The sequence below is a fragment of the Scyliorhinus torazame genome, chromosome 6 (genome assembly GCF_047496885.1).
Source record: "Scyliorhinus torazame isolate Kashiwa2021f chromosome 6, sScyTor2.1, whole genome shotgun sequence".
NCBI classification, from domain to species: Eukaryota; Metazoa; Chordata; class Chondrichthyes; order Carcharhiniformes; family Scyliorhinidae; genus Scyliorhinus; species Scyliorhinus torazame.
In genome coordinates this window covers 20,918,869-20,931,453 of record NC_092712.1, presented here as the reverse complement: position 1 = coordinate 20,931,453, position 12,585 = coordinate 20,918,869, and the positions used below count along the sequence as shown (strand labels likewise).

Genomic DNA, 12,585 nt, shown 5'->3' with positions numbered 1-12,585 from the left:
ATACGTGAATTTGTATCCGGATTAAAATCCCCACATGTTCATCAGAGATATCCTGGAATCATGACAATAACATGAATACAGGTTGATAACTTTTGAAAAGAAAGTTACAATTCCCTTTGTTACCTGTTGACTTAAATCACTTAAACTATGATCTCAAAATCACAACATCAGACAGAAATCACTTAAGGTTGAAACAGCCAACACACAAACATCACCCACACAGGAGCATAGCAACATAACTTCAGTGCTTTGAAACAATGCCCAAAATGAATTACATAATTGTCCTTGTCGTTCTGTTTAAAACCTCCAAAAACTCAAGATAAGGTTAATTCCCCAGAAAGATAAACCTTAACAAACATAGTCCAAAACAGTGATAACACTAATCAACAATCAAACAAATAAAACAAACAAAACACACAGCTCGTAAATTTCAAACAGTTAATCGTCGGCCTTCACTCGTGGCTACAGATTCTCAAAGAGACAGAGCACTGCAAACTCACAACTTAATTGAAATAATTAATAAGCTCCTCCATTCTCCTTCAGTATAAAACTTCAATTATTATTTTCTTCATCCATTTAAGCCAATTGCTAACAATTGATTTCATAGGCATCGTCTATTCTTTGTTAATTCGCAACTCAAGGAAGTTCTCATTCAAACACATTACTCCCGATGAAACCTTTGTTCTCTAATGGGGGGGGATGCAATAACGCAATAAAATTATTACATTTGTTCAAAATTCCTCCAGAGTATACTTAAAGGTTCCACTTTTAACTAGTGTCATTGAGTTCCCATAACTCTTATATCAAGAATTTTGATGTATACATTATCTATTTTCTTCAATGTTACTCCGAATTTCATTTTTCTGTCTCCTTTTTGTCCTATAAACTGATTTCAATTTTTTTTTAAATTTAGAGTACCCAATTAATTTTTTCCAATTAAGTGGCAAATTTAGCGTGGTGAATCCACCTACCCTGCACATCTTTGGGTTGTGGGGGCGAAACCCACGCAAACATGGGGAGAATGCAAACTCCACACGGACAGTGACCCAGAGCCGAGGTCGAACCTGGGACCTCAGCGCCGTGAGGCAGCAGCGCTAACTACCGCGCCACCGTGCTGCCCCCCCCGATTTCAATTTCTGATGTCCATTACTTTACCAAGTTTGAAAGAAATCTTAACTCTTCATTTTTAACTTGTTTTGAAAAGTTCAAATTGGATTGCTGCTAAGCTTGAACAACTTAATCCTGTGAGCTTTGCGCATGAGCAGTGGGAGAGAGGCCACATCCGGAGTGAGACGACAGGCAGAGTGAGCTTTCAGTTTTAAACTTGGGAATTTGAAGCAGAGTGGGGATTGAATTGGTAAGTCTATTAATTTTCATTTTCTATAAGTGGCATTTTCTATAAGTTTCATTTTCTATAAGTTTAGTTATCCAGCTAAAACGTTAATAAGAGTTAATAACGAGCTTCCCCAAATACGTGAGTGGAAGCTATCTATCAATTTCCTGAAGCCTATTTAGTAGGCAAGAGGTGTTGATTTGGTCATTTGAAGCTCAACTGTTGTGTGCCATCTCAGACAGTCTCAGCTCTATTAAAGTAAAGAGCTTGAAAGCACAAGCTCAGTGAGCTTTGCGTACGAACAGTGGGAGAGAGGCCACATTCGGAGTGTGGTCACAGGCAGAGTGAGCTTTAAACTTGGGAATTTGAAGCAGAGTGGGGAGCGGAAAGAGGCGATCTTTGCTTTTTCACCTTGCTTTGTAACTCTTAAATCTTCAGAGAGTGCCCTTGCCTTGCTGCAGCTGAGGATACAAGGGGAGAGAGCTGATTGATGAGTATTGGACAAGGTTGGTAAGTCTTTACAATTTTCATCAATGGTAGTTTAAAAATACGTTTTGTGGTTTATAATGTGCAAGGGCTCTAATTCTTAGTAACGAGGACAAGCAAAGAAGGGCCACAGAAAATTAGAGTTATCTAACTAATCGGCAGGGAGTGGATTTGGCACACACTCAGGGAGGAGGAACTTCGGAACAGTGAGTATAAATAACTTACCTCGGGGTTTCGCGACCTAGTCTGCAGTGAGCGGAGTTGGCATGAACTCGGGGAGGAGGAGCTTTGGAACAGTAAGTATTAATAACTCACCTGTCGGGTATCGGGGACTGGGAAAAAAAACTGAAAAAGAAGATCGCAGTAAAGCTGTGACCTGATTGGCTGGGTGAGAATCTGGACTGAATTTGAAAAACTAGAATAATTAACTAAGTAGAGGAGTAACTAGGAGATTAGTGTAGAAATCTAGTGCAAGGGACCATCTAATTAATTTTAACTTAAATTTAGTAAGTATTTATTTTAACATAATTGATGAATTAGTGCTAAATTTAATAACTATTTATTTTGACATAATTAATTACTTAGTGCTTGAATGTCAGTCAGCAGGGTGCAGTGCTCTAACTGTGAGATGTGGGAGGTGTATACTACTTCCAGCCTTCCGGATAACTACATCTGCAGGAAGTGTACCCAATGGCAGCTCCTCACAGACCACGTGGTTTGGTTAGAGCAGCGGTCGGATGCACTTGAGCGTGCAGATGGTGGAAAGCGTCATAGACAGGAGCTATAAGGTGGTCACACCCAAGGTGCCAGCAGACTGCTAGAAAGGGGAGGCAGTCAGAGCAGAAATTCCCTCCCCATGGCTGCCCTCTAAAGTGTATGACATTTTGGATACTGTTGGGGGGGGGGGGGCTATTGGAGGAAAACAACAGCAGCGGCTAGAGCAGTGGCACTATTGCTTGCTCTGTTGTTCACCAGGGAGGGTCAATGCGATAGTCATCGGGGACTCCACAGTCAGGAGCACAGATAGGTGCTTTTGCGGTCATGGAAAAGGCTCCAGAATGATGTGTTGCCACACTGGTGCCAGGGTCCAGGATGTCACTGGCAGGCTGCAGGGCATCATGAAGAGGGAGGTCATAAGGCAGAGGTCGTGGTACATGTTTCTACCAATGACATAAGTAGAATGAGGGATGTTGTCTTGCATCAAGAATTCAGGGAGTTAGGCAATCGACTAAAGAGCAGGACCTCTTGGTTTGTAATCTCTGGATTACTCCCAGTACCACGTGCTAGTGAGTATAGAAATAGTGTTATGGGCCAGGGTTTAACAACTCCAAAGAATATTATGCACTGGACCTATATCTGTTTATTGATTCTGGTTATGATGAGAACAGGAGCCTGTCTTTCAGGTGTTATTCTACAGTTCTTCGATGCTTTTAACCAAAAAATAAGCTTTATTCTACAAATCTAGGGAACACACAGTAAGAAGTTTTATCAACTACAAACATAAATACCCCACACAGCTACAGTAATCTATGTGTAACCCTTAATTAATTTCCCCTAACTGTTCCAATTCAATAACAAAATCTAAGTAAAACCAGAAACCCCTTTCCAAAGGTGTAGCCCAGCACACAGTACTCTTACTGGTATAAGACTGTTGTTATTAATACTCTGTTCCCCTTCTCAAACAGCAGATTTGAATTCCTTCCAGAAAGCAATTATCTCTTTTAAGTTATCAAGTAGTCTGGAAACAGCTTTTAAAATGAAGATGGAGAAACACTTCTTTTAACCTGTGCAGTTCAAAACCAGTCCAAACTCAAAGTGAAAGTAAAACTCAGAGCCACAGCCCAGCTACACCCACACAATAGCATCACTGAAGCCATGTTATAAGACAAAAACCTTTCTTAAAGGGATACTCACATGACAATAGGAGACTATCACAGGTGCATGCCTGGCTTAAAAGTTGGTGCAGGAGGGGAGGTTTTAGATGCCTAGACCATTGAAAGAATAAAGGGATTCGGGGATATGAGGCGTCATTCTCTGACCCCCCAGCGGGTCGGAGAATGGCCGTTGGCCGCCGTGAATCCCGCCCCCGCCGGTTGCCGAAGTCTCCGGTACCGGATATTCGGCGGGGGCGGGAATCGGGCCGCGCCGGTTGGCGGCCCCCCCCCCCGCTCGATTCTCCGGCCCGGATGGGCCGAAGTCCCGCCGATAAATTGCCTGTCCCGCCGGCGTAAATTAGAGTACCTATTTACGGCGTGGGCGGGCTCCGGGGTCCTGGGGGGGGCGTGGGGCGATCTGACCCCGGGGGGTGCCCCCACGGTGGCCTGGCCCGCGATCGGGGCCCACCGATCCGCGGGCGGGCCTGTGCCGTGGGGGCACTCTTTCCCTTCCGCCTCCGCAACGGTCTCCACCATGGCGGAGGTGGAAGAGACTCTCCCCACTGCGCATGCGCGGGAAACTGTCAGCGGCCGCTGACGCTCCCGCGAATGCGCCGCCCCGATATGTCATTTCCGCGCCAGCTGGCGGGGCAACAAAGGCCGTTTCCGCCAGCTGGCGGGGCGGAAATCACTCCGGCGCCGGCCTAGCCCCTCAATGTTGGGGCACGGCCCCCAAAGATGCGGAGCATTCCGCACCTTTGGGGCGGCGCGATGCCCGTCTGATTGGCGCCGTTTTGGGCGCCAGTCGGTGGACATTGTGCCGTTTGGGGAGAATTTCGCCCATGGTGTACGGGCCGGAGAGTGGAGCTGAGTCCACAAAGATCAGCCATGATCTCATTGAATGGTGGAGCAGGCTCGAGGGGCCAGGTAGCCTACTCCTGTTCCTAGTTCTTATGTTCTTATTGGGACCGTTTTGGGGGAAGGTGGGACCTGTACAAGCTGAAGTCTACATCTAAACCATAGCGGGACTAACATGCTTGCTAGTGGGTGTGCTCATGCTGATGTGAAGAGTTGAAACTAATTTGGCAGGGGGAAGGGATGCCGACTGATAGCAGAATAGGGACACAGTATAACACAGAAAAGCAATCAGGTCAGAGGGATTAGAGTGGTAGTAAGTTTCAAGGAAGTAAGACAAGGCTGGATGGCTTCTTCTTTAATGCCAGGAGTATTAAAGGTAAAATGGATGAATTAAGGTTGATGATTGGTAAGTGTAATTATGATATAATAGCGATCACAGGGACAAGGTTGAGAGAGGGGCAGGGTTGGCAGCTCAACAACCCAGGGTATAGAATCTTCAGGCAAGACAGAGGAGGGTGTAAAAGAGGAGGAGGCATTGCATTATAATAGTAATCTTTATAATGAAATGAAAAAAATGAAAAATTATTATTATTGTCACAAGTAGGCTTACGTTAACACTGCAATGAAGTTACTGTTAAGGAGACAGTTACTGCAGTAAGGAGAGATGATGGGCGAAATTCTCCCCCAACGGCGCGATGTCCGCCGACTGGCGCCAAAAATGGCGCCAATCAGACGGGCATCGCGCCGGCCCAAAGGTGCGGAATGCTCCGCATCTTTGGGGGCCGAGCCCCAACATTGAGGGGCTAGGCCGGCGCCGGAGGGATTTCCGCCCCGCCAGCTGGCGGAAATGGCGTTTGTTGCCCCGCCAGCTGGCGCGGAAATGGGGCGCATGCGCGGGAGCGTCAGCGGCCGCCGACAGTTTCCCGCGCATGCGCAGTGGGGAGAGTCTCTTCCGCCTCCGCCATGGTGGAGGCCGTGGCGGAGGCGGAAGGGAAAGAGTGCCCCCACGGCACAGGCCCGCCCGCGGATCGGTGGGCCCCCGGGCGAGCCTGTTCCGTGGGGGCACTCTTTTCCTTCCGCCTTTGCCACGGTCTCCACCATGGCGGAGGTGGAAGAGACTCCCTCCACTGCGCATGCGTGGGAAACTGTCAGCGGCCGCTGACGCTCCCGCGCATGCGCCGCCCGGGGATGTCATTTCCGCGCCAGCTGGCGGGGCAACAAGGGCCGTTTCCGCCAGCTGGCGGGGCGGAAATCCCTCCGGCACCGGCCTAGCCCCTCAATGTTGGGGCTCGGCCCCCAAAGATGCGGAGCATTCCGCACCTTTGGGGCGCCGCGATGCCCGTCTGATTGGCGTCGATTTGGGCGCCAGTCGGTGGACATCGCGCCGTTTCGGGAGAATTTCGCCCCAGGAGTTGTTCATTTGGAACGGAGGTGAGGTGAATTTTTCTCAATCAGGGGACTGTGAGTCTCTGAACCTCTCTTCCTCTAAAGGCAGTGAAAGCTAGAGTCTGTTGGCTGAATTCTCCGCCATCGGGATTCTGCATTTTGCCGGCGAAACGGAGAATCCCGATGGCGTGCCGCACCAGAAACCTGGGGCGGGATTCTCCGGTCACAGACACCAAAATTGCTTTAGGCGATCGGCCGGAGAAGGGCAGCATGGTAGCATAGTGATTAGCACAATTGCTTCACAGCTCCAGGGTCCCAGGTGCAATTCCCGGCTGGGTCACTGGCTGTGCGGAGTCTGCACGTTCTCCCCGTGTCTGCGTGGGTTTCCTCCGGGTGCTCCGGTTTCCTCCCACAGTCCAAGGATGTGCAGGTTAGGTGGATTGGCCGTGATAAATTGCCCGTTAGTGTCCAAAAAGGGTAAGTGGGGGTTACTGGGTTACGGGGGTAGGGTAGATACGTGGGCTTGAGTAGGGTGCTCTTTGTAAGGGCTGGTGCAGACTTGATGGGACAAATGGCCTCCTTCTGCACTATAAATTCGATGAATACCCATTTCTGATGAAATCAGGGTCAGAGCATCGCGGAGTATCGATGGCCTCAGGACGTTCCTTGAGGCCCACCCCTTGACGTTCCGCCCCTCACTGGCCGAGTTCCTGACAGCATCGGTCGAATGTGCTACCACCCGTTGGGAACTCGGCGTGGCGACTGCGGACTCAGTCCAGCACTGCCACAGTCGGGGAGAGCCGAGCCACGGGCAGGGGAGACTCTGTCAGGGGCTGGGGCCACAGTTGGGGGTGGTCCGGGGGTTACAAGCCGGCCAAATGGGGGCACTATTTTGCAGCCCGGTTCCACGCGCGGCTGGCGCCATGTTGCACGGCATGGCCGCTGCAGGCTCCCGCCGTGCGCATGCGCGGCTCGGCCCTGGCAATTCTCCGGGCTATATCGGCAGCTAGAGCCAGGTGCTCTATGTTAGCCCCCGGCCAAATGGAGGGTCGGTGGCCGTTTTGCACTGAATTTTCGGTCGTAATATAATAATACTAATAATCGCTTATTGTCATGAGTAGGCTTCAATGAAGTTACTGTGAAAAGCCCCTAGTCGCCACATTCCGGCACCTGTTCGGGGAGGCTGGTACAGGAATTGAACCTGGCATTGTTCTGTATTACAAGCCAGCGATTTAGCCTACTGTGCTAAACCAGCCCCATAAAACATCACCGTTCGTAAAACATCACCGTTCCCACGCCGGCATGAGGACATAGTCTGAAAATCAGAGAATCCAGCCCACAGTGTGGTGGGACGGAGAAACTCTCCCTGAATGTTGGTAAGCAGCTGGGTGGGATGCACCCAGGTTTTCGAAGGCAACAGGGGGATATGTGTCTGCGACCATCCGAGTGGAAATGGGAAGCATTTATTGAGCAGGATTTTGCGCTCCCGCACTGCCAGCCTGCTCGCTCTGCCCAGCGCCGGGTGGGCAGGCCGGGCGGGCAGGCCGAGTGGGCAGGCCGGGGTGGGCAGGCCGGGCGGGCAGGCCGAGTGGGCAGGCCGGGGTGGGCAGGCCGGGTGGGATGGCCGGGGTGGGCAGGTCGGGGTGGGCAGGCTGGGTGGGCAGGCCGGGCGTGCAGGCCGGGTGGGCAGGCCAGGGTGGGCAGGCCGGGCCCGCAGGCCGGGTGGGCTGGTCGGGGTGGGCAGGCTGGGTGGGCAGACCAGGTGGGCAGGCCGGGTGGGCAGGCCGGGCCCGCAGGCCGGGTGGGCAGGCCAGGGTGGGCAGGCCGGGGTGTGCAGGCCGGGGTGTGCAGGTTGGGGGGGCAGGCCGGGCCCGCAGGCCGGGTGGGCAGGCCAGGGTGGGCAGGCCGGGTGTGCAGGCCGGGTGTGCAGGCCGGGGTGTGCAGGTCGGGGGGGCAGGCCGGGCCCGCAGGCCGGGTGGGCAGGCCGGGTGGGCAGGCCAGGTGGGCAGGCCGGGGTGGGCAGGCCAGGGTGGACAGGCCGGGTGGGCAGTGGGCATGCCGGGGTGGACAGGCCAGGGTGGGCAGGCCGGGGCCGCAGGCCGGGTGGGCAGGCCGGGTGGGAGTGGGCAGGCCGGGTGGGCAGGCCGGGTGGGCAGTGGGCAGGCCGGGTGGGCAGGCCGGGGTGGGCAGGCCAGGGGTGGGCAGGCTGGGTGGGCAGTGGGCAGGCCGGGTGGGCAGGCCGGGGTGGGCAGGCCAGGGGCGGGCAGGCCGGGTGGGCAGTGGACAGGCCCGGTGGGCAGTGGGCAGGTCGGGTGGGCAGGCTAGGGGCAGGCAGGCCAGGGGTGGGCAGTGAGCAGGCCGGGTGGGCAGGCCGGTGTGGGCAGGCTGGCCGGGGTGGGCAGTGGGCAGGCCGGGTGGGCAGTGGGCAGGCAGTGGGCAAGCCGGGGTGGGCAGGCAGGCCGGTGCGGGCAGGCCGGGTGGGCAGTGGGCAGGCCGGGGTGGGCAGTGGGCAGGCCAGGGGTGGGCAGGCCGGGGTGGGCAGTGAGCAGGCCGGGGTGGGCAGGCTGGCCGGGGTGGGCAGGCCGGGGTGGGCAGTGGGCAGGCCGGGGTGGGCAGTGGGCAGGCCGGGTGGGCAGTGGGCAGGCAGTGGGCAGGCCGGGGTGGGCAGGCAGGCCGGTGCGGGCAGGCCGGGTGGGCAGTGGGCAGGCCGGGGTGGGCAGTGGGCAGGCCAGGGGTGGGCAGGCCGGGTGGGCAGTGAGCAGGCCGGGTGGGCAGGCCGGGGCGGGCAGGCCGGGTGGGCAGTGGGCAGGCTGGGTTGGGCAGTGGGCAGGCCGGGGTGGGCAGGCCAGGGGTGGGCAGGCCAGGTGGGCAGTGAGCAGGCCGGGTGGGCAGGCCGGGGCGGTCAGGCCGGGTGGGCAGTGGACAGGCCGGGTGGGCAGGCCGGGGCGGGCAGGCTGGGTGGGCAGCGGGCAGGCCGGGGTGGGCAGTGGGCAGGCCGGGGTGGGCAGTGGGCAGGCCGGGGTGGGCAGTGGGCAGGCCGGGGTGGGCAGGCCGGGTGGGCAGTGAGCAGGCCGGGTGGGCAGGCCGGGGCGGGCAGGCCGGGTGGGCAGTGGGCAGGCCGGGGTGGGCAGGCTGGCCGGGGTGGGCAGTGGGCAGGCCGGGGTGGGCAGTGGGCAGGCCGGGGTGGGCAGTGGGCAGGCCGGGGTGGGCAGGCCGGGTGGGCAGTGGGCAGGCCGGGGTGGGCAGTGGGCAGGCCGGGTGGGCAGGCCGGGGCGGGCAGGCCGGGTGGGCAGTGGACAGGCCGGGGTGGGCAGGCCGGGGCGGGCAGGCCGGGGCGGGCAGGCCGGGGTGGGCAGGCCGGGTGGGCAGTGGGCAGGCCGGGGTGGGCAGTGGGCAGGCCGGGGTGGGCAGGCCGGGTTGGCAGTGGGCAGGCCGGGGTGGGCAGGCCGGGGCGGGCAGGCCGGGTGGGCAGTGGGCAGGCCGGGGTGGGCAGTGGGCAGGCCGGGGTGGGCAGTGGGCAGGCCGGGGTGGGCAGGCCGGGTGGGCAGTGGGCAGGCCGGGGTGGGCAGGCCGGGTGGGCAGTGGGCAGGCCGGGGTGGGCAGTGGGCAGGCCGGGGTGGGCAGGCCGGGTGGGCAGTGGGCAGGCCGGGGTGGGCAGGCCGGGGCGGGCAGGCCGGGTGGGCAGTGGGCAGGCCGGGTGGGCAGTGGGCAGGCCGGGTGGGCAGGCCGGGGCGGGCAGGCCGGGTGGGCAGTGGGCAGGCCGGGTGGGCAGTGGGCAGGCCGGGTGGGCAGGCCGGGGCGGGCAGGCCGGGTGGGCAGTGGACAGGCCGGGCCCTCCCCTCCTTCTGTCAGTCCCACCTGACCGGAGAGACGGCACATTGTCCGATCACACTGGCGCTGAGGCGGCGTCACAGAGCTGTCAGCTTGACGTGAGCTGAGGGGAAAGCTGAGCTGGACAAGTCGGTAGGAGGCAGGAGGCTCACTCACCAAGTGACCAGGGGAGGAGGAGGATTATGGACAATAACGACAAAGCGGCCAACCAAGCAACAGGACCAGGAGATCGAGCGCGGTCCAGCGCTGGTGGCAACGCCCCTTGTGATTCCAACACGGCTCCAGATGGAACCTGCCCTTTCCCTGGGCCAGGGGCAGCCTCTGGTGGTCAGTACACCCTCTTCTCTTAGCTGTTTGGATGGCAATGTGAACCGTGCGCTTGGCTGCCCACCCCCCCGGGCTCCCTCCCCCAGCCCCCCGGTGTGTCCACTTTCACACATAAATGGTGCTGAGGTTGGAAAAGTCACTCTGCATCAGGCCAGGCGATTTGTGAAGGGCACATTGGTATTTTAACAAGGCCTTATGGCTTCTTCACACATTTCAATAGGCTATCCTTAATTGATGAATTGTGCTGCAATCGCTGGTTCAAAGAGTGGCAAACAAGTGTGATCAATATTATTTCAATGAACTTGGGACCCAAACACTTTTGGAAAAAAAGGTTGACTGTCTCATCTCATTGACTTTGGACAAAAACCTCAGCAGCCCCCATCTTCAACCTGGAGATATTTCCATTTGAACTGCTCCGGCTGTCATGGTGATTCCTGAGTTAAAGGACATCCCAGCCCGCCATATTCCATATGGAACAAACGTAAGCTTAAATTCAGACTTTGGGAATATGTTATTACCACAGGTGTTGTGGCTGACAGCAACATGCTGATTCATTTTTGTAGGTGGAAGGAATAACTTTCATAAATGTTGAACCAGCTTGAATTTGCAAAGTGCTGGTCCACACTGTTTTAATACTCTGAAGCATTTTTGGCATTGCACTTAATGCCTCCCCCGCTCCATGACAGTATATTATTATTCCATAATGGCATTGTTACTCATTTTGTATTCCGTCTATTACAAATATTCTCCTGTCTTGTAGAAATTTGATGACTGTTACAACTGTTGTGTTTTCTCATTAACTATGATTCAATAGCAGAAGCAGTACACAAAGTCACAATATGGAAACGGGCCATTGAACCCAACTGGTCCATGTTAGCCTTTACCCCCACTGCAAGCAATTCATCCTGATCATAGATCCCCTTCCCTAAAAACAGTCCCCTTCAAACTTTTCCATCTATCCAGCCATCCAAAGTTTTCTTGAAAGTTGATGTGATGCCTGTCCTGAACCACTTGAGTTGCATATTCCCACAACTGTCTGCGTAAAGAAAATAAATAGCGAAAACTAATACATACGGGAATTGTATTCTATCCAACTGTGCTTGATGTATCACCTGTACAATCAAGCCATGCTCTGCACATTTGATCAAGGAGATGAGGATCCAGAGGATGAAAGCAATAGTAAAGAAAGAGCAAGGACACAAGGTCACCTTGCAACATTACCCTGCACTATTTAAACAAAAAAACATCTTATCTTGAAATCGTAACCTGTTTTCCAGCATCGGAGGAAAAGAGCCAGAATTCATGATGAAAAACGTGTTTTCACTCTACAAGCCTTCAGTAGAACAGGTAAATGATGTTTTTACCTGAAAAAAAAGTTTAACAATTCACTTGTTCCTGCTGATAACCCTTGTTGATGAGCCGTGAGCAGCATGTAAAGTTCCACTGGAATTAGGATTTCCCATGGGATGGACATCTGAGAAGAGTGGCATAAAACCGGAATGCCGTCCCAAGAATCCCAATAAGGTTGTGGATCAAAGGGCTTAACTAAGTGACCAGTGACACAGTAGAGTGGTGAATGGCAGATCGATGCCATCAGTAAATTGATGAAATACCTGCTCCACTCAATTAATGTGCACGTTGTGGTGAGAAGATATTGGCCGAAATTCTCCGGCCGTTGCGATTCCCTTTTCCCGCCGGCATGGGCTGGTTTCAATGGGGAATCCCTTTGACAAGCGGTCGGGACGATAATCCCGCTGCCGGAGAATGCCGCTCCACTGAGAAACCCGCGGCCAGCGGACTGGAGAATCTAGCCCGTTATGTCTCCACACAATTGATAAAAATCACTGCACGACATTGGAAAGGTTTTTTGAAATTCCCCGGACAGCTGTGGTATTCTGTGCCTCCTGTGATGTAAACGTGCGAATGTGTGTATTGGTGGGAAGAGGGTGCAGTTTTAATTCTTGATCCATGTTGGTGATCTCTGTTTTCTCATACTTTCCAGGTTCAATGATGATCAACCTGTTGTGAGGGGGGCCTGTGGACGATCTTGCAAATACGTTGTTGTCCGAGAGGGTTTGTGTACCACCAGCAATGTTACACCCATTAAATGATGTCATTCTGCAATACCAAACCCTTTGCGTTTGTCCATTTCTTTTAGTCATTGTCCATTTGTTCGCTTCAAACATCAACTTTCAAGAAACTTTGAGATGGAAATGAAATGAAATGAAAATCGCTTATTGTCACGAGTAGGCTTCAATGAAGTTACTGTGAAAAGCCCCTAGTCGCCACATTCCGGCGCCTGTTCGGGGAGGCTGGTACGGGAATTGAACCGTGCTGCTGGCTTGCCTTGGTCTGCTTTCAAAGCCAGCGATTTAGCCCTGCGCTAAACCAGCCCCTTAGTGTAAACATGATTCTCCCCCAAGGGGGAAACCCCCCACCTTTGTGCACAATTTAACCATTTAAGCCTGGGTAGAATACTTCCAAATCTAC

The 12,585-nt window shown here is 54.6% G+C and overlaps 1 protein-coding gene across 1 annotated transcript in view; it reads left to right on the top strand.

Moving 5' to 3' along the window:
- Positions 1-9,847: 9,847 nt before the first annotated feature.
- Positions 9,848-12,585, top strand: part of LOC140425674 (uncharacterized) — a 456,765-nt gene continuing 454,027 nt past the window's right edge. The window contains exon 1 of the mRNA XM_072510172.1: positions 9,848-10,095. Within this exon, the coding sequence (XP_072366273.1) occupies positions 9,951-10,095 (145 nt within the window). The 5' untranslated portion in view covers positions 9,848-9,950. The remainder of the gene's footprint in view (positions 10,096-12,585) is intronic.